Genomic DNA, 24982 nt, shown 5'->3' with positions numbered 1-24982 from the left:
ATCTCTAGTGTTTATTTGAAACTCAAAATGTTAACATATAGTTCCAAATTGTCATTCAACTAACCATATTAATAAAAATTAACATGCCTGGCTTATGCATCCAAACTCCAACTAAATACTTAAAAAAAATAAAATAAAATAAAATTCCATTATGGCTGACCAAAGTTCCAAAACAAAAAAAAGGCCCATTCAGGTTAAAACTCTCATCATGAAAGCCCCTCTTTCCAACTTCTACTTCTCTTAAGCTAAATGGGATCTTTCATCATTCATATTAAGTTCATAAGGTCTATTTTCTCCTTCAACAAATGGCTACATAAACCAGAACAAGACAGACTGACAAGATTCAGCAACATGAAGACCAACCAAACAAATTAAGAAGCTTACTCCACAGCTGCAGATAGAAAGCCTAGGAAATGAAAAGGAGACACCCTTTTATTTAATCGAGAAACCGAGCTATCATTGAGGGAAAAAAAACAATATAAAAGAGCCAACCCACAGAAGCAGACTAACAAAAGACAGGGCTACAAAAATGGCAACTCAAAAAATGAGCCAATTTTAGAACTTATCCAACAAAACGAGAAAGAAATCTAATCCACAAGAATAATACCTAGACTTCTCGACTCCTCATTGCTTTTGAAGAGGAAGAGATAACACCCACAGCCAAAAGGATGGAGGAGATACCACCAACCAAACTGATTTTCATCGAATCCCATACATACCCTATTTTCTTTTCTTTTCTCTTTCAGAAATTAGAAGAGAGATGTTAGATTCCATATCAAACAGTGGCAACGATCAACTCAGAGGCAATTCTTTGCAAGCTATATTCATATAACATTCATAATAAACTCAGAAGGATCAAAAAATATAGTCAAGAAAGAAAGAACATCCTAATGGTGGAAAAAAAAAAAGCTTCACTAGAACCTGTAAACCTCTTAAATTATTAAAAAAAAAGGTAATTTGTACGGCCGCTGGTCTGTTGTATCTGCTTAAAACAAGCACATAAAGATACTCTATTCTTGATTAAGGAAAAAAAAAAGATGTAAACTCACAAAGTATGTAACTAATTCAGAAACATTGCAAATTAATTAAACTTTTGCTTGTCCATCTGTGGAACAGCTTTCGACAGCGTCCATTGCTTTATATTGGTAAAGACAGCAATGAACATGAATTGAGAAAAGCAAAGAAGCATAATTACCGCCTCAAAGATGAAGGGGTACCTCTCAGGAGGGCGCACCACCAAGTAAACGATGTGGAGAACGAGTGAGCAAAAAAGGAGACATCCAAATAGAACTCCTCCAGAAAGAAATGCTCCCATTTTTTGACGTCCTTGATTTGATGCATTGATAATAAGGAACGTAAGTGCATAAATAGAAAGATATGCTTGAACCAGTTTGTCTCGAACTACGAGAGGAAACATTGAAAGCAAGGCATAGTGCAGAAAATGTCTAAATAATGAAGGTTCATCCAGAGCCAACATGCTTGCAGGAAGAAGAGGCAGAAGAATAGACTTCTCATGCACTGCAAATGTTATTCATAAACAGCAAATTAGACCATCTCGTCTCTTCAGATTAAAAGTCATCCAACTTGGCAGGAGAGAGAGGGGCATGTACCTTGAAATGAAAACAGGTAGAATGAGAAAGAACTACATAGAAGGCCATAAAGAAATCCCTGTTTACTTGGGGTACGAATCTGCTGAACCATGGAAGGTAGACAAGCAGACAGTGTAGCAGTGAAGCTGAGAAACTTCAGTAATTTTACTGAAAACAATCTCTTCCACTTGATAAGAACAGATGTGGTACACCAAAAGTTTGCCACATAGTCTTCATATATTCCTCTCTCAAAGGGAGCAAGACGTGATAGAACCTAAGCAACCACACTTGAATTAAACTTCAAAAAACAGAATGGATGGTAACATTGACCACGAGCACGTTTCGAGAAGAAAAATATGGATATAAAATAATGTACTGCCAATATGTTAAATCGTATTGTTAAGATAATTACGCTACAGATCTTAAGCAATGTCTCATTCCTGCCATTTTAAAATCCTCCAGGTTTTTGGAACTGAAATCAACCATAGTTGAAACAATGTTTTGATTTAGTACCACCAAATACGTATTCTAACTTTAATTTGATAGGGATAAATAAGACACCCTAGCTCCGTGTGTGTTCTTTTTTTTTTTGGTTCTAGACCCGTGTGTTTTATGTATGCTACAAGGGGTATTGCAAGTAAGTAGCACTTTAGAGAGATCCTCATAACTCTTATCTCTCTCTTTCAACATCAAGCATGTAACAACTAGCGCTCATATCAATTTCTATTCTATCCATTGGGATCAGAGCTCTGTCCGAGTACGCCAAAAGGAAAGAAGATGTATAGCACGATCGAGACAAGATTAGGAATTGTAGCTGAAGTCTAGAAGATTCTAGCATTACTGTACTTTTGACGGAAGTAAGTCAAACTTTTGAAACGGCAAGAAGAGATTTAGTGAACCATTACAAAGTCGATCAATTCAAAGATGGGAAGAGTTAGTAAGAAAAAATCAGGAAGCTAGTGAAGGAAAGAAAAATGAGAAATCATATGAATCATCATTTCAGAAGTTGGAATTGTTGTTATTTGACCGAACCAATCCACATGGGTGGATATACAAGCCGCACAATACTTTGAGACCAACCAGCTGGATGAATCAAAGAGATTCAGAGCAATAGTCCTAAGTATGGAAGGGGAAGCTCTAGTATGTTCCAACAGATTGGGTGGCGGCAACCTCTATGAAAGTGGGAAGAACTAAAGTTCACCTCAATCAACCAATTCCATTTAACATGAGAAAATCTTGCACAAGTAGTTCTCATGTCCCAGGCAAGAAAATAGAGGTAAGAGACTTTATCCAACATTTTGAGATGTTAGTTGCTCTGTTACCAAATATTCCTAATATGTTGGGGATATTTTGTGAATGGGCCAAAGACAGATTTGAGTTGAATTGATGGCATTTGAGTTCAACCATTGGACCTACTCATGATGATGAAGGTGGCCTAATAAGTAGAAAATTGCAAAATGCAGCTTTTTTTCTCAATAAGAAACTGAAAATATTAAGAACAGAGGAAAAAACATCCTACGGGAAGGGGATGAGGAAGCCCCCTCCAAAAATAACTAGTGTATTACAACTTTCCAATCTTGTGTAATCAATGCTAGACTGTAATTAGAATTTCCAATGGTTGAGGCACCACATTGAAGAAATAGTTCGCACAAAATTACAAAAAACTGTCAAGAAGGCAAGCTATATTGTTAAAGACTTGTTGATTTATTTCCTTCCATAAGCACTAAAAGAGAGCTCGGCACAACCCCCCAAGACTTTTGCCTTTCCTTTAAAACACCACCCTGGGAGCACTTGAAGAAACCAATCACCTACTATTTTGGGCAAGCAAGAAGAAATACCCAATTCTCTCATCAAAAAGTACCAGCTCCTAGAGGCATAAGGCCAATGGAGGAAGATGTGATCAATATTGTCAGCATTCGTGAGACAGAGGCGGCACATCGAAGGGGACAGACCATGGGAGCAAAAACATCTACAGGCCAAACTTTTAATTAGTGAAAGTATGATGATAGAATTCAAATCATTAAATACTACACACGTAAGCGTGGGAGGCAAAGAGGGGCCAAGTAATTAGTAAGGAGAGAATTATTGTGAGCCCAATATTGTTAGTTAGAGGGAGTGCCATGAGATGAGGGAGTTAATTGCGGTGACGTTAGATGAATAAGGATTTTCAGAGAATGTGGGCTGAGGGGTGGGTATGGTTTTTTCACGTCAATTCTGAAAAGCTCTGTTGAGTGCTTGTAGGAGAGTTGGGGAGCTCTCAAATCTCCCTTGTTTGGAGGACTGCTTCATAAATAATATTGTGTCTTATAACATTACAAGCCATGGGAGCAAAAATGTCTGTCTATGAGAAAGGCATGAGGGGGAAATGCATGAAAAATAAAGAGGGAAATTTACTATATTGTTTCTGAAGGTATTGGGACCCTCATAGTAGTTCAATTAGGGAGAGAATATTCTGGGAGAAATTATTTGCAGAGGGTATGCATGTAAGTAGTACCATTTTGAGGAGAGCCTCAAGGCTCAAACTACTCAAATGTCTGAAAAGGAGTTGTAACTTTCTCTCTTTCCATATCAAGCATATTACAGCTAGAAGTCAGAACTCATATCAATTGTCTATCATATTTGTACTCGATGTTTCTTGAAACATAAAAGGACTTTCAACTCAAGAACCAAAAGGGGGCCTAAAACTTTCTAACTTCCCAGCTTGACAGCTTGTCAGAACTCAGTATGTACGCACTTGGAGGATGCCTGCCAAGCGAGAAGTTTCATCCAGTAAAAGTGGTCAACAATTTATAATTCTTTTCTATTCAAAAAAGGTGTGATCCTTTTTTCCTCTTTCCTTCTCAACTACTTTGGTGGATGCCCCCCGCCCCCAAAAAAAAGCATAAACGTAAGTAAAGAAACTATTTTGGCAAAGAGTGAAAAATAATGAATGCATTATTGGACATTTCTTTATACCTGCAAAAGGTCATCCACTGAATGAAGATACGGCGACCAAATAATAGCAAAAGTTCCTAAGACCACCAAACCCAATTTTAACACTTCAACAATTGGGTTTCTATGCCTCATACATTTCCCCAAGAGATGGCTGAAAAATGCAGGAGCAAAATATGCACTCATCTGCAAGACATCAGGTAGTAAAAGATTCACTCTAGTTATGGTGACTACACAAAAATTTCAAAAAATGAAATTTCAACCATTAAATTTATTACTATCCTCAGCTTCACAACCTAGAAATGAGTCAGACAAAGTTGAGGGCAAAATTGAAAAGTGAATTTAAACCTACTGAGAAAATGTTAGACATTTACGGATGTATCTACTTAATATTATATTATTTATTTATTCCTCTGAGTTAATATGCCAGATCAACACATAAGAAATCTTGCCCAAGCCAACAGAAAATGAATCATACATGTTATTGTCTCAAAACTGATCACTGTTCACTATTCAGCGCACAAACAAGAAAAGCAGAATATTAAGGTATAATACTTCTAAGGATGAGTAAGTTGAAACGCACCTGCTTATGATTCAGAGCAAGAGTAAATAGGAAACTACCCACAAGATCTTTCTCCGTACATATAGCAGCAATAGCTCCCACAGTGAGGCCCAAGCTTATACAGTTATACTGTGAGAAAGGAGAAAACGTAAATCATACATGTTATTGTCAAACCTGCATGCTTCCAAGTTTCAAATGAAAAATGAAAACACGTGGAAAACAGGCAATGCTCGGAGGTAGAAACCTGAAAATGGCCATGATCAATTAAGATGAGACACGGGTTGAGCAGAAGGATTGCAATTTGCCATGCTATATCACTTTTGCGATAGCTGGAGTTACTACTAAAATATGCGAGAACAAAATAGAAAACTGCAGGAAAGAAAATCAGCACATCAGAGGATAAAACCGTCCATCTCATAAGAAGTTTTCTGCAAAGAAGCCAACAGGGTAGGAAACTCAAAATGTAATAAAGTTTGAAGAAAAACATAAAGTATTTGAATAAAAGATGAAAAATAGCATCATACCCACCCAAAATAGGACTCATAACCTCGAGAAGTAAACAGTGAAACCGACTCTGGATCAAATAACTTGAGGAATAGAGCATGAATGAAACTCTGATAGGCAGTAAGGGGTGGATAATCAAGTCCCCAATAGTTGAGGTCGTTGGTGGTACTGTTCCGATACCAGTCCTTAGCTGGAAGGTTGATGGTGATTTCCATCCAATGCCTCTGCGCCTCATAGTCCCCAAACTTGGGAGGGTTGCCAGCACCAGAGTAAGGATGAAGGCAGACTGCCGCTCGAACCAGCAAAGCAAACAAAGATATGGACAAAAATGTAGCTTTCACTCCTTTGTGAATCAACCACCAAGCAGCATCGTCACGGTTGTCAACATTAACCATGTCTTTCATGATCTTGCCTTCCTCTCCTTTCTCCATGGCTGACCTGTTAGAGAATCTGCATAAAAAATCTTAAAGAAAGAAGCGTATCACATTTTAGATTTAGTAATTTCTAGAACCCCAAATGGCGAAAATTATCACGAACGCGATATTGACTGCAACTTAACCCTAACAAAGCCCTATCAATGAACTCATTTCTGTTTTGACAACAGAGGAAATTATGTTACGGCCTCCAATTATATTTAGGTGGTTAAAATGAATCGGTGTTGTCAGTTTGGTTTCGGTTTCGGTTTCGGCTTAGAGCAAATAATTAAGAGTATCAGAGATCAATTCAATTCCCATTTTTGTTTTCCTTTAGAGAAACACACAAACTTCATTACAAAAAGAACTGAAGATCCATTGAAGAGTGAAACAAAATAATTGCCTCGTAGATTCAAGAACTCCGAGTCCCAATTATTCATTAACCACGAAATTTACCTCATTGAACTTATAACAGCATGATTCAATCAAAGAAATCTAGGATGGGGAGGGGGAGGGGTGACGATAGAAATTACAAAGAGTTCATAAATCTAAGAAATTGAAAATGAAATAAACGAATCAAAATTAAAATCTGAGTCTTACCAGTACGTGGAGAGAGGAAATTGAAGAACAAAAATCTGAGTCTTGCCTTCAATCCTGGAAACTTCGCGCGTTTCCGTTCCACTGAACTGAGTTTTGCTTGTGAGTATACAGAACAGAATAGGGCACTGTGCCACGGAGTGCGGTTCAGTTTATGACGTTAAAGCACACCACCTCATGATGGACGATTTTGCCCCTCTTCATTCTCTTTTTTCTCCGCTATGTCCTACAGTTGGGTTGGGCGTTTCGTCATCACGCGCCTCTCGGGATAATTTGCCGTCTATTTATGACTTTTTTACCCAAAAGTAACGATTTAGTTTCGTATCTTGAAATTTGTAATAATTTAATTCCTACTCTAAAATATTAGGTAAGAAAACAAAAAAATTTGGATCGATTTAACCTCACTGTTTTCGACCCAGGAATTCGAAAATACTCTCGTCATCTTCCTTTTAAGACGATATGAAATGTCATATGTGTGTGAGATATGTCTATTCCTTATGCCAAAAAGAAAGAAAGATCACCACCATCCCCATTAGCACCGCCAAGGGCGGATGCACGTTGGGCCCAGAGGAGATTCGAGCTCCCCTCAACTTTGAACAACATATAGAATTAATATGCACATTGTGTTTAAAATGTTAAAAAAAATTGATTTGTGGCCCAATGGTGATGTCGTGCTTTTGGTGCTCAAGCCCCCCCTTGTTCGTGTTTTCTTACTAGATTTTCTAATCCAGGAGTACGTAGAGGAGAAAGCTTTAGACTATAGCACCAACAAATTATTCCACATGTGGCTTTAAACTATACTTTTTAGTTTCTCTTTCATATATCCAACAGCATAAAACCGTCATCACATTCCATTCTCAAATTATTTATCTTTTAACGTCAATAAAAACTGTTTTACTCCTCCCTAGCTAACTATATCTGCCATGAAACATGCAATCTCTTGTGCACCCAAAAAAATGGTGGAGATTTCCTCCATAAATTTCTCAAAATTCTGCGATCTAAATACTAAAAAAGGACACAAAAAAACGAAAAAAAAAAAATTGGAAAGAACAAAAACAAAACAAAGCAAACCTTGTTCAAGCCTAGAGCTTGAAGAAGACGAGCGAAATCATGTAAAATGGATGATTCTCCAAAAGCTTGAGGAACAAAGTTTTGTTTTTTAAAGTTCAAGAGGTAGGAACCGTAAAGTTATTAATAATTTTTTTAATACGGAAATAATCATTACTTTTAATTATTTGATTTTTTTAAGTACATTTGGAGATTCGAACTTACGACCTTTTAGTCGGATATAGATACTCAGGTTGGCATTTTGTCTCGTTCATTAGACACATGACAAAATGCTTCTAAATTTTCAATCCTCATCCCCCGTAACCACAAAGTAGAATTATTTTATCATGTCAAGAAACCATCGTGAGCTCTTCCCAATTATATCTTCTATTCTTCAAAATTGAGAATAGAAACCATTAATATAGCATCGACTTATATAATATATTTTTCAAGACGGACAAATATGTCCTATAAATATAATAGAAAAACTTCAATCATCTTTAAATCATCAGTGGCAAGAATAAGTTGGGTCATCCCAACTATGTTTTAATAATCTTAATATCTTGTCATCTACCCAATCTACATATTATTAAATACAAAAGATACAAAATACTCAAGATAAAATAATATTTTAGAAAAAAATAATAATAATAGCTAATGTTTTTTTTAGTACAACATGTTGGGGAGGGGATCCGAACTCGCAACCTCATGGGTGGAGGTATATGCCAATTACCGCTGAGCTATGTTCGCTTTGGCAATAATAACCAATGTTATGTGAACAATCAAAAAACAATTAAAGGTAATGTTTAACATTATCATTCCAAGTATCGTTGCACCTACTACCTTAATTTGAAATAAAGGAATCGATGTATCTCTATTTTTTTTTTATATCCGTGTGTCCGGACCAGATTGCGCGCATCTCGACTAATCACGGACCAACCACCTGACTCTACTACATTTAGTTGACAAGGTAACTCGTAAGATATTAAATCTTTGGTAGGTGGCCACCATAGTTTGAACACGTTCCCTCTAAGCCCTTTGCTATTTACAACGACCCTTATTACCACTAGGTCATCCCATGATGATTGAATCGGTGTATCTCTAGTATCATATCGAAACGATCAACGACACCTGAGCATGAGATACACAAGTAGAAGAACTAATTTAACCAGCAAATCAGATGGGCAAAATTGATTCAAAGCAAACGCGTTGTGCTAATTCAATGCTTGATGGGAAAGTTTGAAAGGATGGAAATGAAAATGGAACGAATGATCTTTAATTTTTTTTTCTTCTTTAATAAATACAGGTAACTACTCAACAATACATTACCTCAACTTTTTGATGCATCCAATATTGTCAAAAGAAACCAAACTCAAAAAACTTCGAAAAACTTTACTTTGACTAGTTGAGCTATGAGCTATGTTCAAGTTAACAAATAGTGAATAATTCGTTATAACAAAAGAAGAAATGTATAAATATACGATTAACTTATGTGGCCATAAAAGAGAAAAAAAAAAAAAAAAGTAAACCCTTCTAATTTGATACCTTCACTATCAACACAGACTTCAAATATTTTGTACTTTTTACTTGAAAGTCGTAGTACGAACTTTCAAGCCCTACCCAAAAGAGCCACACATCTAGAACATAAATTTACAATAAAGTTGTCAATTCTTTTTTTTTTTTTTGGGTACAATTTTGTTTATGGAAGAATATGTCATTCATTAAAATACAAATGTTTCCGTGTGGGAGAACATTTTGACTACCTTTTCTTTGTGCCCACACTTTCCTTTCCTCATTAATGCTTTGCCTTTTTGTTTTATTGTTCTCTAAGATCAATGTTTTTTTAAGCTAATTTAGCTTTACTAAATTAGTTCTCGCTAATGGAATTTTTTTAATCAATGCTTAGACTTTCACACATAATTAATGAGAATAGGAACACAATATACCAACGTTTTAAAAGTAATTGAAAGAAAAAAGAACGAACTTTCACAGTGCGTTCTAACTTCTAAAAAAGTAAAAAAGTAAATTACAAGTCACGACCATTTAGGGATTCAAGTTTTTATTAAAATGAGTCTAATATAACTTTTAATAGTACTTCTAAGCAAAGTATTTTTTTTCTTTTTCTAAAAACCCTGGTTAAGTGTGTGATTGGAATAATTTTTGAAAAAGTACTTTTTAAATTTTTTTTAAAAAATAACATTTTTCTTTCCAACACTTTTGAATGAGTTACTCATTTAGAGTATATGTTTGATATAATCTCCTCAAAGACTAAAAGTTCTTTCTAAGAAACCTTTGCATTTTGGCAATAAATAAATAAAAGTATTTTTAAAAAATCAGATTAACATAAAATCACTTTTGAAGAAATATTTGAGAGATGATTATTAAAAAATAATAATAATAATAAGAATAACTTAAATTTAAAGGTATGTCAAGCTCCCGCCACGAAGGGATAGTCCAATTGGTAAGAGCTTTGAGGTCCTTTGGTTATTGGTCTCATATTCGAATCTTTTGGCAAGCATAATACCAAAAAATCTTTGGGGCAAGCATGGGTGCCCTTAAGTACAAGGGAGCAGAGCTCGGACTTTCCGTTATAAAAAACAATTATGTCAAGCTCACCCCTAAATGCTTCTACTAAAAGCCACTTAAAAATATTTAAATATACAACAAAAACACCACAATACATATATATATATATATTTGGACCTTTTTTTTCTTTTTGATATCCGTGAGTTTTCGGACAGCTTGCGCACACCTCCACTAATCTCACGAAACAACCGTCTAACCTTACAACATTTGGTATCAGAAAACAGATAGGAATTACTAATTCCTAAGGTAGGTGGTCATCATATAGTTTAAACTCATTTCCTCTCAATTAACCCTAGTTCCTTTGGATTAATGAGCCAACCATGATGGTTTATATTTGGACAAGCTTTGGTCATCACTCTTAAGGAGCTAAGTATTTTCCAAATAAATATACATATTATTCATCAGTTAAAAGCATTTTTCACTCATTAAATAAGGGATGAAAGAAAAAGAAAATCATAATAATATGAGGTGGACAGAACATAATACCTCAGAAGCTTCCCAAAGCCGCCCGCCAACAGCCATGGTCAAGTCTCTATTTGGCCCATTCAAAAACCTGGAAATTTGATTAATCAAAAACCTATTTAAAAGTCAAAAAATGGGAGCCCAGTCTCTGTCCTATAGTCCTATTGACCCTTTTTCAAAAAATAATATTTCATGCATGTGATAGCTAAAAAAAGAAAAAAAAAACAGTTATCATCTTCCCTGCAAATATATATATGTATCACAACAAAAGAGTACCTCCTTCAAGAGCTTCCTCACAGACAAACCAGACAGCAGCAAAAAGAATCAGCAGTTAAAGTTTTTTCAATCATGGGAAGGAAACTGGATGCTCTACTGGGAAAGAACAGGCATTTGAAGCCTTCCAAGTTCAAGGCTCTCGCTAATATGGCCATTTCCAGAACTGCCATCCTCAAGAACCAGCACCAAGCCCGCAGCTCCCTCGCCCGGGCCGACGTTCTCCAGCTCTTGAACCTCGGTCACCAACATCGCGCTAAGCTTAGAGTAATTTGCATCCCTCTCTCTCTTGCTCTCTCTGAACTCTATGCTTTTGTTTAGCCTCTAATCTCTCTTATATGTGGACGTGGATGATCAGGTTGAGATTGTGATCAAGGAGAGTAACATGTTGGATGCACTTGGGATGATAGAGGATTACTGCTACCTCCTCATGGAAAGAGTGGATCTTCTTCGGATGAGCAAGTAGGCCTTCCTTTGCTTCAGTTGAATTCCAGTCTTCGTCCTTTGTCAACATCGTTGAATCGGGGCCTTCCCAACCTAGCCTGACTATCTTTCTGCTTAAATTTCAGGGAATGCCCGGGTGAAGTTAAGGAGGCCATATCGACTCTGATCTTTGCAGCTTCTAGGTGCGGAGAGTTTCCAGAACTTCAGGAGATTCGCCGGATTTTCGAGTTGAAATTTGGGAGAGAGTTCGCCAGCAGTGCTGTGGATTTACGCAACAACTGCGGAGTTCGTCTCAAGGTGAGTTTGATATCAACTGCAAGACAATAACTAGTTGCCTGTATATATCATCTTCTTACTTAATAACCACAAATTCCATGTTTTAGATGATTCAAAAGTTCTCAACAAAACAGCCCAGCATTGAAACTAAACTGAAAGTGCTCGAGGAAATTGCTTCTGAGAATGGCATTACTCTGCATTTAGAGGAAGAACCTGAAATAACCATCAAGGTAAGGAAATTTCAAGCAGCAATGTAATAACAAATGAAACTTTCTAAGTCATCCTTTTAGTAAAAATTTAGTTGTTAACTGCAGGAACAGCTAAATCAGAAACTGGAAGCCAAGACATCAGCAGACTTGGATAATCCTGAAGTCATAAACGCCACCAATAACCTACATGAAGAAATGTTCAAGAACGAGTCAGAATTAGTGAGAGCAAAGAAGTTCAACGATGTAGCTAGTGCGGCTCAAGAGGCCTTCCAATCAGCAGCTTATGCAGCAGTAGCAGCTAGAGCTGCAATCGAGCTTTCAAGGTCTGAATCTCAGGATGTAGAAGATGACTCTCATCTTCAAAGAAGCATGACCCCAGATATGGATAGTTCCCATGAACCTAAACTTAATATAGAAGAAGCTAGCACGCCTCCCAGTAAGATTGACCATTCCGATGACATATTTAGCTTTGAAAAAATTCATCCTGATGAAAGTTCGAGCTCAGAATGTGAAGATGAAGACATAGCAGAAAGAAATCAAGAAACTCATCTCGAACATGCAGGCGAATCGCCAGAAAAACCTGTCAAAGAAAGCAAGCCATCTGATCCAAATTTGGATTCATCAAATCCAGATTCAATCTCCCAGAATGAGCTAGAGAATGACAAGTTGGTCAGTAAAGAAAATGCATTTGCCAGTAAAACTGAAATTTCAGATGAGGATATCAGAGTTCGTGAATCGAAGTAAATTTCTTGCCAAATTTCAAGTGGATTTTGCTGAAATCTCAGGCTGATAACATCTCGATTGGAAGCAAACATGAAGAAACTAGGGACCGAGTATACAGTTAATAGCTTCTAAATTCTAAAGAAAAGGGTACAAAAAATTTTGCTAGGCTAGACATGTAAACTTTATTATTGTTTCAATTTCTTTTTATCTGAATACAATAAAATTAATGCTAGAATCAAGAAGAATACGTGGGTCTTGCAAACTTTTCCCCAATCTACTAACCTATTAAAATCTTGAATACAGATCAACAAAATCACAAGAAAACTTAGTTGATTAAGTAAAGTATTGAAATCAATGCATTCAGGAACTGTTTGGCTCACAGATTAGGCTTATGTCATCCAAGGTTAGGAAGCCAAGCCTATGTTTATACACGGGTTTGTCAACCCCGCAAGTTATATAAACTATATTACATATATCTAGTCTTATAAACCCACCTTTTTCTCACTTTCTGTAACATATTCTTTTGGACTACCCAAATATAAATTATCTCAAGCTTCATAAATCCAAACTTATTAAAGCTACGAGGGAAGCATCAACTTACAGTTCTAAGTAGTCAGAGCAAAAATGCTTAAATGTAATGTAACAAAATCCTTAAACTTCTCTAAAAAAATTTCCAGGTAGATGCAGAAAATAACAGATTTTCATATTCACTACGAACTAATTTTTCGACTGGAAATACTAACTTTAGATGGCTTACATAATTAATAAAATATACAACAAAAGATAAATGATTTATAATATTACTTCATAACAGTCGAAAAAGAACAGCAGAACAGCCGTAGGATTCAAGAATAGTCACAATCTAAGACAACTATAAAAAATTCCTGAAACTTTTTACATTTGAGCTCAACCCAGATTGCCACCACCCTGCTGCCACAAATTGATGATATCAGTTGCCTGATTAAGAAGGATAATCATCTGCTTTTGAGAAATCCAGGGTTTGCTCTCAAGTAAAACTTTGAGCTCTTCCCATGCATCTTTCCGAGGCCAGAAGTAGTATGGACTAAGAGGAATAGTACCATGACCAGGAATCATCTGATCAAGTGCAATGCCAATGTTCTTCTCCATCCATATGAACTTTAGCACAAGCCTCGACTTTTCCATCGGTTTCACAACGACTCCAAGCTTCTACAACATCAAAAAGTGAACATTTATTTTGCATGAGACCTCCATAATAAATCTATTTTGCTCAACATTTCATTTGTATAAGCAAAAGGGAACTATAAAATCAAAATCCAAATTATCTTTGCATTTTGCTACATAAAAATAATGAGAATAACAAAGAAATTCTCTGTTATAAAATCAGTATTTGACATTGATGCAAAGAGAGGGAGATTTTCTCTAAGACTCTAATATCGGTAAAGTAAAGATCAGGAGAAATAATATGATTACTGCATGGGTTTGTTTTAAAAAATATTTATCATTAGAGTTGTTCTAAATATTGTATTGTGTTACATAAAAGACGTGTTTGACACACAAGTTAGATTTGTGCAGCTCAACGTCAAGAGGTAAGCCTATATTTAGTATGTGAGCTTACTCGTATATCCAAGTTATAAGTCTTATTCTAGGTTATGAATTTGCTAATTCCATGAGTTACATAAATCCAAACTATAAAACCACCTTTTGAAATTGAACCAAAGGTACTCTATGCAAAATTTATAACTTGTTCTTTAGCAAAATCTAAATACAAATTAAACAAATCTAAGCTTCCCAATCTTACACTTCATAGACCTAAGCTTAACAACAACTAAAAACATCCCCTTAAAAAAAAAAATTCCACGTGAACTTAGCTAGGTGAGTTAATTTTAATCTTAAAGTTCTTGATTCATGAAATTAAGTCCCAAACTTGAATAATTGGTGAAGTTAACATCCTCCTCAAAATCAAACTAAAAAATTGCTAAGAAGGCAACCAAGAAATCACTCAAAATTCAGAAAGTAAAGCACTCAAATTTTTCAACTACAAAATACCAAACTCAGCGATGAGACACCCAAATCCAGTCACAAAGTCAAACAACCAAAGACATACCTGCAACCCAACACCAAAGCATCCAAATCCAACCAAAAGAATTGCTGAAGCCAACAATAAAAATGACCATTCACAAAAATAACACATCCCAATTCCCATCACAACAACGCACACATCTAACCACAAACCTAAAGGAAATAGCAACTCAACCAACGATGGTATTAATTCATTGTTTATTCAAACATAAGGCTCAGTTAATGAGATTTAACATTTTAAGGTTAAAGTTGCCTCAATCATCTAACTAGAGGGTTAGAATTGATCTTCTTCCATATGTTCATTCGAAATTTAGTTATCATTTAGGTTTTCATCAAAATCAACACCAGCATTCTCATTAGTATTTTCCTCAAATGTAACTCACAGAGCATTCGTTTACATCACACCTTTCATCATTGTATAGAAATAATAAGTCTACTCCACGAACCAAATTATAGTGGGCAATTGGGTTTCAAAGAATTCAAGTGTTTTCGTGGTACAGTTTCAATAAATACGACAAGGTTTCAACTAACCGAGTTCTATACCAGAGATGGAGGAAGACAAACCAAGTTCACCAATTTAATCCGTCCCTCTCTCCATTAACTTAACAACAATGATGCTGTTTCTTTACTAAACTTCCCCTTGCTCTCCCCCAAGTTTTGAACAACCCCAATCAAGTAAACAAAACAAGAATTAATTTCAGCTCACTAAACAGAACAAGCATATGGGTGAGAAGAGAGATACCTCCTTAACAGGAGAAGACACGGAGTCGGAATCATCAACGACGGGCGATTCTGAAGCAGCTTCTACAGCTTCGGTGGCCGCAGCTGGAGCAGAGACTTCGAGATTTCTAAAGTTTTGGCGCCTGAATTTAAATCCAGAAAAATAATGCGAGTGGGCAATGCAGGAAGAGGTCGAAGAAGAGGGAGACAAGGAGTAGGAGGCGGTGGTTCTTTGCTTCACAGGAAAAAGAACTTGAAAGGGTTTTGAAGTGGCGTTCTGAGCAGGGAAATTGGAGGTATTGAGACAGAAATTGATGTTGGGCTGAAGCTGAACTGCCATGGATAACATCATGGTGACTCTGTTTCTGAGATAAAAGGAGAAATTCAAGAAGAAGAAGAGCAAGAAGAAGCTGCTATCTGTATTTCTTCTTAATCGGAGGAGCTGGAAGATAAGTCGGGTCGGGTCGGGTCGGGTATGAGTCCAAACCCATTTAAGAGAGATTTTACGGCCCGGCCCAGGCCCAAGACCTTGCCTAAGGCGTAGCAGAGCCCAAATTTAAACTCTGCTTTCTCTCACTAACTTTTTTAATACACAAACCTTTTTTTTAATAATTTCTCTCCAACCGCCCACCCTAGCATAGCTCAACAATAATTGAGTGTATGTCTCTCTAATCAAGAAGATTAGATAAAATAATAATAATTCTTCTCCTGACACTTTTTTTTTTGTAAAATTTCCTTTTAGACATACTTCCTCTTTACACTCATTTTAGGTCAGAAATTATATTAAAAAGTAAAAAGTTTGTAATTTCCTCCCTAATTTACCTCCGAAATTTTTTAATTTAACAAAAATGTTTATAAAAGAGTTAGAAGGTAAAACGATGTCCCTTCTTAAGCAAATTTGTCCCAACTAATTTCTCCATATCCACATTCCTTATTTTTTTATTCCTTGTTAATTAATAACTCTCCAGCCCACCTACACATAACTTATTAAAGTACCTATTTCAATCAAAATATTGTAAATCTAACATTAGACATATTTTGTAATAATGAATGATCAAGAAGAAACGAGACATAAATGAATCAAATTGAGAGGAAAATCATCGCCTGAACAAATAAAGAACCCAACACAATACATAAAAAAAGCCAAGAATTGAGAGAACAGCAACCTGCCGAACGAAGGAAAAAAGGGCAGCCAAGACCTAAGAGGATAGTGCTTAGGTGCCATGGTGCTTCGAACTATTTTCGCCCACCTTGAGGCACCATGGCGCTGTCGCGGTGTTTTTTTATATATATATATAATTTTTAGATTTTCTATCCACTGTTTTGGAGTCTTCTTACCTATCTAGAGAACGGAACATGAGATAACTTAAAAATAGAAAGAAAAAGAGCTTAAGGAGTTTAGCGAAGGGATTTTCAAGGTTCAAGATCATGGAGATTGGCTCGGAGACGATCAATCAACACAACGGATTTAGCTTCCTATTTTTCCTTGATTTTTCTAGTTTTGTTATGGAACTTCATTTGAATGTTTGTTGTTTTACATTATGAATATGATTAGCTAAATATTTTGTCTTGGAGATTGATGTAGAGCCATTGATTTTTATGGATTGAATGATTACGAAGGTTCTATTTATGTTTATCTATGCTTAATGCTTTTAATTCACTCTTCACGTTCTTGAGATGGTTTAGAGTTAGGATTATGATGTGGTTTAGAGTTAGAACTATGTGCATAACTAAAGGGATTTTAAAACCGGAGATTCATAAATAAAGACTTATTTATTAAAGCTCTTAATTGTTGTTGGAACTAGATATGGATATTAGATTCTTAATTAGTAGAGAGAATTAACTTGTGCTTGAGAGAGTCATTTGAGTTCTCGACCTACCTAATTAATGTATGGTTCATTTAATATTGAATAATTAAGTAATTTGTTCGTAGTTTTAATAGGTAAATCAATTACTCCCTTATTTTTCTCTTTATTATTGCATATTTTACTTGTGGTACTCAAGTGAGCTATAAACCCAATACAATATCAATATTCACTTACCATATATATTAAAACTATACTCATACACTTGTCTGTTAGCAATTTTTGCTACATTTTTCAATTAGATCAAGTTACATCAAGATCTTTTCTCATATAACATCAAGATCTTGGTGTTCATCTTTTTAATTACATTGCACGAAGACTATTTGATAACAATCTTGATTTCCATATTCATGTCACATAATTCGATGAACACCGCAATATGTAAATGTATTTTGCTGTAGTGGTCACTCAATAACACCATCAATGTGGTAAAACAACCTATTTCCACAACATTGTATTACAAGTGAGATTTTGAGATTTTCATAGAGCACTTTTATGTACTTTTTGCAAAAAGCACTTTCATCCTGATGACTAAAGTGTTTTTGGCACCCCCCCCCCCCCCCCCCCCCCCCAATATGAAACTCTATTGCTGTAATGGTCACCCAATAACACCATCAAGCAACGCCGCACTTTATGTACCATTTTTTGTACCAAAGCAACCCACTTCTTTCTCCCTTTTTCAAGGTTGGCAAGTTCCCATGGCAAATTTCTATGCACTCAAGATCAGATCAGGTCCACACTAATCCAACCCACTGCACTTTTCAAGATGAGTGTTGGAAATCATCAACCTCACCTGTGATTTTCTTCATCATGACACCCAAAATCGCCCTTTTTCAACTCTTTTGTCCCCTCATTATTGTTCCCTTTTTGCTAATACTTGGAACATCACTTCCATTAAAAAGCAATCAAAAGTATAACCCACGATTTAAAAACAAGAAAATACAATAAGTTTCCATTATAACATGATAGAATGAAAACGTACACAATTAAGGCAGACTCTCACGATCAGCCTTCCCAAACCGGGAATTATTCAAAAAGAACAAAGAACAAGACACTAATGACAAACAGACAGACAGGACTTTCTAATATGCTGCACAAACCACACCAAAGGCAGCTAGCTTAGTTTTTTTTTTTCAGAAACATAACCCCAAGATACTTTTTTTTTTCATTATTCATTACTATAGTAGATAAATCGCGAGCAAAAAGTTGAAGAAAGTTCATACTACTACTTCCCAACTCCCTAGTCCTTCTCATCGTCGCTCCAACAGCATTTCAGCAGGATTGATCTCGGAGATGAGGCATAATCTCCAGTCTTCATAAAGCTCTGGTAGATGACGGTTCCATTTTCCCCCAGCATTTCACAGCTCTTCTCTCCACCTTCGTACCCCTTCAGTTCAACGCAAAGCAAGTCTTCCAGATTCTCACCACAGTCATCGGAGTGGAGGGCAACAGAGAAATCAGATGGCTGGAAGCATGCCAGCACCCTCCCAATCAGCTGGGACAGATTTACTTCGTTGAAGTCGTAGCCAGATGCTTCAAAGCTTGCATAGCTAAACCCATCTTCAGGAGTGATATGGATGGTAGACTCTGCATCTCCTTCAATGGCATTCATGGAATAGCCACAAGGGTCAAACTCAAAGTCGCATATTTCAGATTTTGGGAGGATCTTCCTGATACCGGAATTTTTGGTCATGGCAGCAGCAGAACTCGCGTCTGTTTTGAAGAAGACAGATGTCTTCTCCTTGTCCAAGCCGGTCATGCACATTTCCAAAGTGTATACAGGGTTGTTGCTTTTGCTCCCCATGTTGGCACAAGCAGAGTAAACGTGCCACTTCTTCGTTTCATCAGGACTTCCCATCACATATGCAGTGCTGTCAAGGCCGAGCTTGCCCAAATAGCCATCAAGGACAGCAACTTCCTCAGAGAAGCTACGATGGGGGAAGGACTGGGCACCAGGAAATATGAAGCTGCCACGAGTGTACCTCACAGATCTCACAGTAAGAGATAGAGAATCAGCTAACTTCAGCAGAGCTGGAATGGACAGGAGCAGCTTAGTAGTGCCGCAAGTTTTGATGATGAATTTGTAGGGGTACACAAAGAGGCTCGATTCTGAAAGGACATATGAATCAAGATAGTCGTTCGACAGAGAATCGACAATGGTGCACTCGGCTAAAGTCAGAATTTCATCCAATTGTGCCTTTGACAAAGCACGAAGACCCATGCCTCTTGGGTCAGAAAAAACACCCGGCTCAAAGAATGAAACTTCGAGCCTCTTTTCATAGCCTTCAAATCCGATCGCAGAGGTTGGAAACGTCATCTTTTCTTAAAGGGAAGTAAATGATGTTGAGATTGAACGAGAGAACTTGGGAAGTAGAGAGTAGAAAATAAAAAGGACAAACTAAAAATTATTGCAAAACTAAGGATCTCGGGGCTAGGTGAACGGAATTCAGCAGAACTCAGGATGGCTTTCGCACGCACTGCAGAAGAAGAAGAAAAGAGATTAGTCATCAGCCAACCCACAGATAGTAAGCTACAATAACAAACAGGATTGTGTAAAAAGTAGGAACATACGTTGGAGTAAGCAGCAGATCTGAACTTCTTGATTCCACCGTGTGGTCGGACGTCTTCAATGCTGTAACCGAGGGGAGCTTCGTAGAAAAGGGATTTACTACTACTACTACTAGACTTCTTCTTGCCACCTTTAGACTCCATTAAATCATTCGCTCCTGCAAAAATGATGAAACCAAAAATGAGATCAGAAAAGCCTCACCTTGAAGAGAAAAAAATACACGTAATAGAACACACGACCAAAATTCATAGACGGGAAAACCGATTCATTTACATCAGAGCGCAAGGAAATTTATCGATGGAAAAAAAGTAACTCGCTCGACCTCAATCAATAGATGATTCAAATGAAGAACAATATAAAAATACAAAAATAGAATGAAAGAGAAAATCAAGAAGTCATGAGTAAAAGGCAAACATTGTTTTCATAGAAAACATAATCCCAACAAATAAAAGCTGTATAAGCATACAGCTGCAATCATGAAACAGTACTTTATGAAAAAGCGCACAAATCAAAGCAACATTTGCAAGACATAATCCGTGAAAGAAAAACCAAATGATATTCCTCCTATTAATCTATTGATATATTATATAAAAGTTAACTACAACCCTCTTTTTGCATTCCGAAAGAGAAACCCCTTCTTTTTTACGGTAGTCCTCGAAATTGTCGTCATGCAAGCACCATCAAAGACCGACAGAAAAAACGTAGAACAAAAAGAGAGAGAAAACATAGCCCTATAACCCAAATAAATTGTGCAGATAAAACGTAAACTTCAATCTATTGAGATTTTCAGAAATCGATTGTCCATTCGGATCAAGATCATCATATCGACACATATGAATCAATAAAACCCTAAATACAAAACGCAACGAAAAATCAATCGTATTCGCACAAATAAAAGACTCCAATCAGTGAATCAATCTTCCTCAACATCCACAAAAGAAAAGAAGACGTACCAATAAATACAAAATGTATAAAATCGGTGCAACAGTCAAACACCGAGAGACCCTTTCCTTCGAACCTCCTCCAATAAAAACCTAATATTAAAACCAAATCAAGATCAGAAACGCAACCCAGAATCAGAATCGAACGAAGAACAAAGAAAATAAGAAATCCACAACGTAAAGAGATCATAAAACACAAAAACTTACAGACCAGAGAGATGAGCGGCGGCGAAAGAAACCCGGAAAACCCCTAAAACTTGCGAGAAGGGCTGAGGATAACGACAAAGCGGAAGAGAACAGATCAAACAAATTGTTGAGAGAAATCAGAGAATTCAAGAGGCAGCAGATCGTTTGCGTTTTTGTGAGGTTTCTAATGGAGAAGGGGGAACTTATATAGCGAAACTTCAGCGGAAAAACCACAAGTTTTCGATTTAATTACGCCTCTGCCCTACTTTCTCTCTCGTCTTCACGCTACCATATTCTAGATCTGTGAAATGACGCCTCTGCCCTTGTTCGTTTTCTAACGCGGGGTGCTAAGATATTAAAATATTTTTTAATAGTTACCTTTTTGGTTTTTACTCGGTTTAAAATTTTAAATAATAATCTCTGCTTTAAGAAATATTCCGATTCCGTTTGGTATTCATATTTGGTTTTCTAAAATAGAGCATCATTTTCAACCAAGGAAACTAATTAATTTTAAATCATATCGATTCTTCTGAGTAGAGAAATTTCCATGTTGTTTTGACATCGTTAACGATTTCGTTTTTCTTTTTTTTTCCCTTAATTATTCTTGCTTTTTCAAATCCTATTGATATGTTTTTCATCTTTTTCTTAATATGTTTAAAATTAAAAAAAAAAAAGAAACAAAACAAACTAGTATTTTATTAAAATTAGGCTTATAAAAGTAGTATTTATGAAATTAATCACCAAAAATATAAAACAAAAAAATGGTTAGAGAGTGAGACCTCAGTTTTTAAATCTATATTTTAAAAACACTCTAAAAACAAGTATATAACAAAACAAATAAATATATGGGTCAAACTTATGTTTATAAGCTTTATTTAAAAAATTTTCAAAAAAAAATGATTCTAAAAATGTAAAATAAAAAATAAAATTATTATTTAAAAAGTATTTAAATAATTAAGAAAACAACCACATGGATCATTTTTTATTTATACTTACTTTCAAAAAAATATTGTCTAAAGGTATCTATAAATATTAAATTTATTGTGATTCATGTTCGTAAATATACGTTGTATGTATAAACTGTGTAATACTGACAAACAGATTACTGACTACAAAATATAGTTCTGACAATTTGATGAATACTAAACTTGATAAATAAAGCACTAACCTAAAGACAATTATTTGCTCTGCACAAGTTGCTAGCAGTCTACCGCGATCGTCTCAATAGGACACAACAATTAACTCTGGTAGAACTACAACCTCGAACTACTCAGATCTAGCATAACTCTTAAATATTTGCTCTCAACATAAACAAGAAGAACAACTTAAAAGAAGATAATAACTCTTGTGGGAGGAGGATAATACCCAATTGTGGTATATCTCAAAATGAAACATATAACTTCAATTAAGAAACTAACTATTTATTTAAACATATAACTTCAATTTTAATCAAATGAAGAAACATAACAACTAAAGAGATAAATAACAATTAATAAACACAATGAAACAAAATTCAACGTACATGTGAATTAAAAGTTACAAATTTAATTTCCATATATTAAATTTGTAATATTCAATTGTTTATCAATATTTCAAATTTCACTTTTTTTCACAATTTAAAAATCCAACAATCCATTAATTTAAAATTGATGATTTGATGATTTAGCAAGGTATTCTATTAGAATAGGAGATCTATGTTCAAACTCGTATAAATGTTATTTTCTCCTTATGTAATATTAATAAATAGCGTAGATAATTGGTTAAGCTATCTATCTATTTTTTCTATTTTTATATTTACTACATTATTTGAATAGTTAAGAAACATTACTTTAATTCATTTATTCTCTAACTAATTTAAAAATTTTAAACATGTGGCTCTAATGAGCATGGTTTATGCTTTAATTTTTTTTAATTATTTTGAAAACAAAATTTAATGTTCTATGATTGAAATAAATCGTGTTAAATTGAGAAGTTGTACTTGTTTCTTTGACTAAGATTTCAAAATCATTTTTCAAAATTAATGATAAAATCGTTACAACTGATGTCTTATAATTTAAACGAGTATTTTTTTAAAAACAAATTTAAACAAGTATTTAAAACGTCTCACACTTGTATTTTCACTGTTAAATTGTATGGTCAATATGAATGACTGAAACATGTTAAAACAATTTTCTTATCATTTTTTAATTTAGTTGGTGGTTTAGACTACAACTTTGGTACTATTGTTTTCAATATTATAATTTTTTTTTAAGTTCAAGAACATATGAAAGAGCCAACTTGAAGATGGTTCATGTTGTATTAGAAAAACATGTGAAATGAGATACTTGAACATTCGAAACTCGTATTAACTAGTTGAGTTTTTTTTTAATATAATATGTGATGAGTAAAGATCGAACTCACAACTTATTGATTGAAGATATATGTCAATTACGATGCTCACTTTGACGTATTAACTTGTTAGGTTATGTCTAGGTTGTCAAAATAATATATAGATATATAGTGTTAAATATATTTAATGAAATGCTATTGTTAATAAATTAAAGAAAAGTGACTTATGCCTAAAAACTATAATTTACTTTTTAATATGGTTTTAAAAGAAATTAAATCATTCATATTTTAGAAAATAAACTTTAATTTATTGAAATCAATTTAGTGGAAACAGGAGATATAGCAATGATTTTGAAAATAGATTTTTTTTAAGCAAATGAAAATGCAAAAAACCATTACACTAGAAGATGAAACATGAAAATAATCTTCCTCCACGTAAAGAGATAAGACATGCAGATCAGACGAATCCAAAGCCAGACGCGCCAGCCGATGAGCAGCCGTAACACCTTCACGATTCACAAAACTGAAGAAAATTTGAGCACCCCAATCGGACAGCATCGCCTTGAAAGAAGAAAAAAGAACACCCACATCTGATTCATCCTCCCTATCAGACGTGAGGAGCTGATACACCCAGAAATAATCCATTTCAATCTGCAACCGAAAAAACCCAACCTCTCTAGCCACGAGGACTCCTTCCCGAACCGCAAGCGCCTCAGCTATATCCACCTAAAAAACACACTGCCAAGGTCGCACTCCCAACAACAGGACCCGTCCAAGAGAATCTCGAACTATAAACCCCAGTCCAGCCAACGAAAAAGTCGCCCTATACGCAGCATCCACATTAAGTTTAACAAACCCCTCAACCGACGGAGACCACAATTTGATGCGGTGCGCCTCTTACGACAGAGCCGAGAGGGAAAGGGAAACCCCCTACACCTCCTTATACGATTGTAAGTAGGCTCTAGCCTCATCAGGAAGATCATCAAGCGGAGCACTACTGTCAGAAGAGAACAATTGTTGATTCCGAGTATTCCACAATTCCCAGAGGAAAACTGAAATTTCTTCAATACCAGGCCAATTGACCAATTCTAACCAATCACGAAGAAGAAGAAACACACTCGTCACTACCCCAACGACTCCACCGCGGAGCCACGAAAATAATTCAAGAGAGGGCGGACTTTCTTGCAATGCCATAAAATATGAAGAGCAGACTCGCCTTTCACTCCGCAAAAGGCACAAATGTTTGACACATCTATACCACGAACCAATAAATTATCCCCTTAGACAGCCGATCAATAAATAGAATTTTGAAAACAAGGGATTGAATGAAAAAATATAGAAGATGTAATTTCAAAATGTTGTTTTCCGAATTTGTACTATTTGAATTATAAATTTCGAAAATAACTTAGAAAAATAAATTAACCAAATAAATTTTCACCGGACTTATTTTATCCAATTAATCTGAAAAATATAATACAATCATATAGGGGGATTATTCTGGAAGACGGGAGAGGGAATACAGCCTGGATTTTGTAGATATATACAAAATTAAAAAAATGCAACGTAATAAACTTTATGGTAAGTTGGTTTCCCAAAAAAACAAAAAAACAAAAAACAAAACAACAAACGGTAGGTTGAAAACACTATCTCCATGAAATCGACTGAACCAATAAGGTGTCTTTTGTCTTTGTTTTTT

General features: G+C 35.5%; 4 protein-coding genes and 1 long non-coding RNA gene across 11 annotated transcripts; 1 reads left to right on the top strand and 4 right to left on the bottom strand.

The window, feature by feature from the left end:
• Positions 1-28: 28 nt before the first annotated feature.
• LOC111016925 (ALG6, ALG8 glycosyltransferase family) lies at positions 29-6744 on the bottom strand. 7 transcript variants are annotated; one of them, XR_015793075.1, is made up of 9 exons: positions 6600-6744; positions 5611-6049; positions 5327-5510; positions 5104-5211; positions 4545-4706; positions 1611-1863; positions 1218-1518; positions 608-739; positions 29-406 (listed from the first exon to the last, which is right to left on the bottom strand). XR_015793075.1 is itself a non-coding variant. In XM_088128098.1 (8 exons), the coding sequence occupies exons 2-8, from the start codon at positions 6015-6017 to the stop codon at positions 721-723; spliced, it is 1434 nt and encodes a 477-aa protein (XP_087984224.1). In that variant the 5' UTR covers positions 6018-6049; positions 6600-6744; the 3' UTR covers positions 408-720. The 7 variants fall into 7 exon arrangements, 6 of the variants coding, with proteins under 6 accessions (XP_087984224.1, XP_022148193.1, XP_022148194.1 ...); XM_088128098.1 differs by lacking the exon at positions 29-406 and having other exon boundaries at positions 408-739; XM_022292501.2 differs by lacking the exons at positions 29-406; positions 608-739 and having other exon boundaries at positions 911-1518.
• Positions 6745-8303: 1559 nt separating this feature from the next.
• LOC111016872 (uncharacterized) lies at positions 8304-11104 on the bottom strand. The gene is made up of 3 exons (XR_002602227.2): positions 10968-11104; positions 10716-10782; positions 8304-8774 (listed from the first exon to the last, which is right to left on the bottom strand). It is a non-coding gene; the product is annotated as an uncharacterized LOC111016872 (long non-coding RNA).
• On the top strand, positions 10923-12929 carry LOC111016871 (uncharacterized). Its single transcript, XM_022292427.2, has 5 exons — positions 10923-11231; positions 11323-11426; positions 11534-11705; positions 11792-11914; positions 11999-12929. The coding sequence occupies exons 1-5, from the start codon at positions 11040-11042 to the stop codon at positions 12635-12637; spliced, it is 1230 nt and encodes a 409-aa protein (XP_022148119.1). The 5' UTR covers positions 10923-11039; the 3' UTR covers positions 12638-12929.
• A 459-nt stretch (positions 12930-13388) lies between these two features.
• Positions 13389-15803, bottom strand: PSRP3/1 (Ribosomal protein PSRP-3/Ycf65). The gene is made up of 2 exons (XM_022292406.2): positions 15420-15803; positions 13389-13804 (listed from the first exon to the last, which is right to left on the bottom strand). The coding sequence occupies exons 1-2, from the start codon at positions 15747-15749 to the stop codon at positions 13523-13525; spliced, it is 612 nt and encodes a 203-aa protein (XP_022148098.1). The 5' UTR covers positions 15750-15803; the 3' UTR covers positions 13389-13522.
• Positions 15804-18186: 2383 nt separating this feature from the next.
• On the bottom strand, positions 18187-19722 carry LOC111016897 (S-adenosylmethionine decarboxylase proenzyme). The gene has a single exon (XM_022292457.2). It carries the CDS (start codon positions 19577-19579, stop codon positions 18503-18505), a length of 1077 nt encoding a protein of 358 aa, XP_022148149.1. The 5' UTR covers positions 19580-19722; the 3' UTR covers positions 18187-18502.
• Between the last annotated feature and the right edge of the window lie 5260 nt (positions 19723-24982).

Source organism: Momordica charantia (genome assembly GCF_013281855.1).
Source record: "Momordica charantia cultivar OHB3-1 chromosome 8 unlocalized genomic scaffold, Mcharantia_2.0 BLBB01000008.1, whole genome shotgun sequence".
Lineage (NCBI taxonomy): Eukaryota > Viridiplantae > Streptophyta > Magnoliopsida > Cucurbitales > Cucurbitaceae > Momordica > Momordica charantia.
Note: the sequence above shows the minus strand (reverse complement) of the source record. Positions and strands in the feature narration are given on the sequence as shown.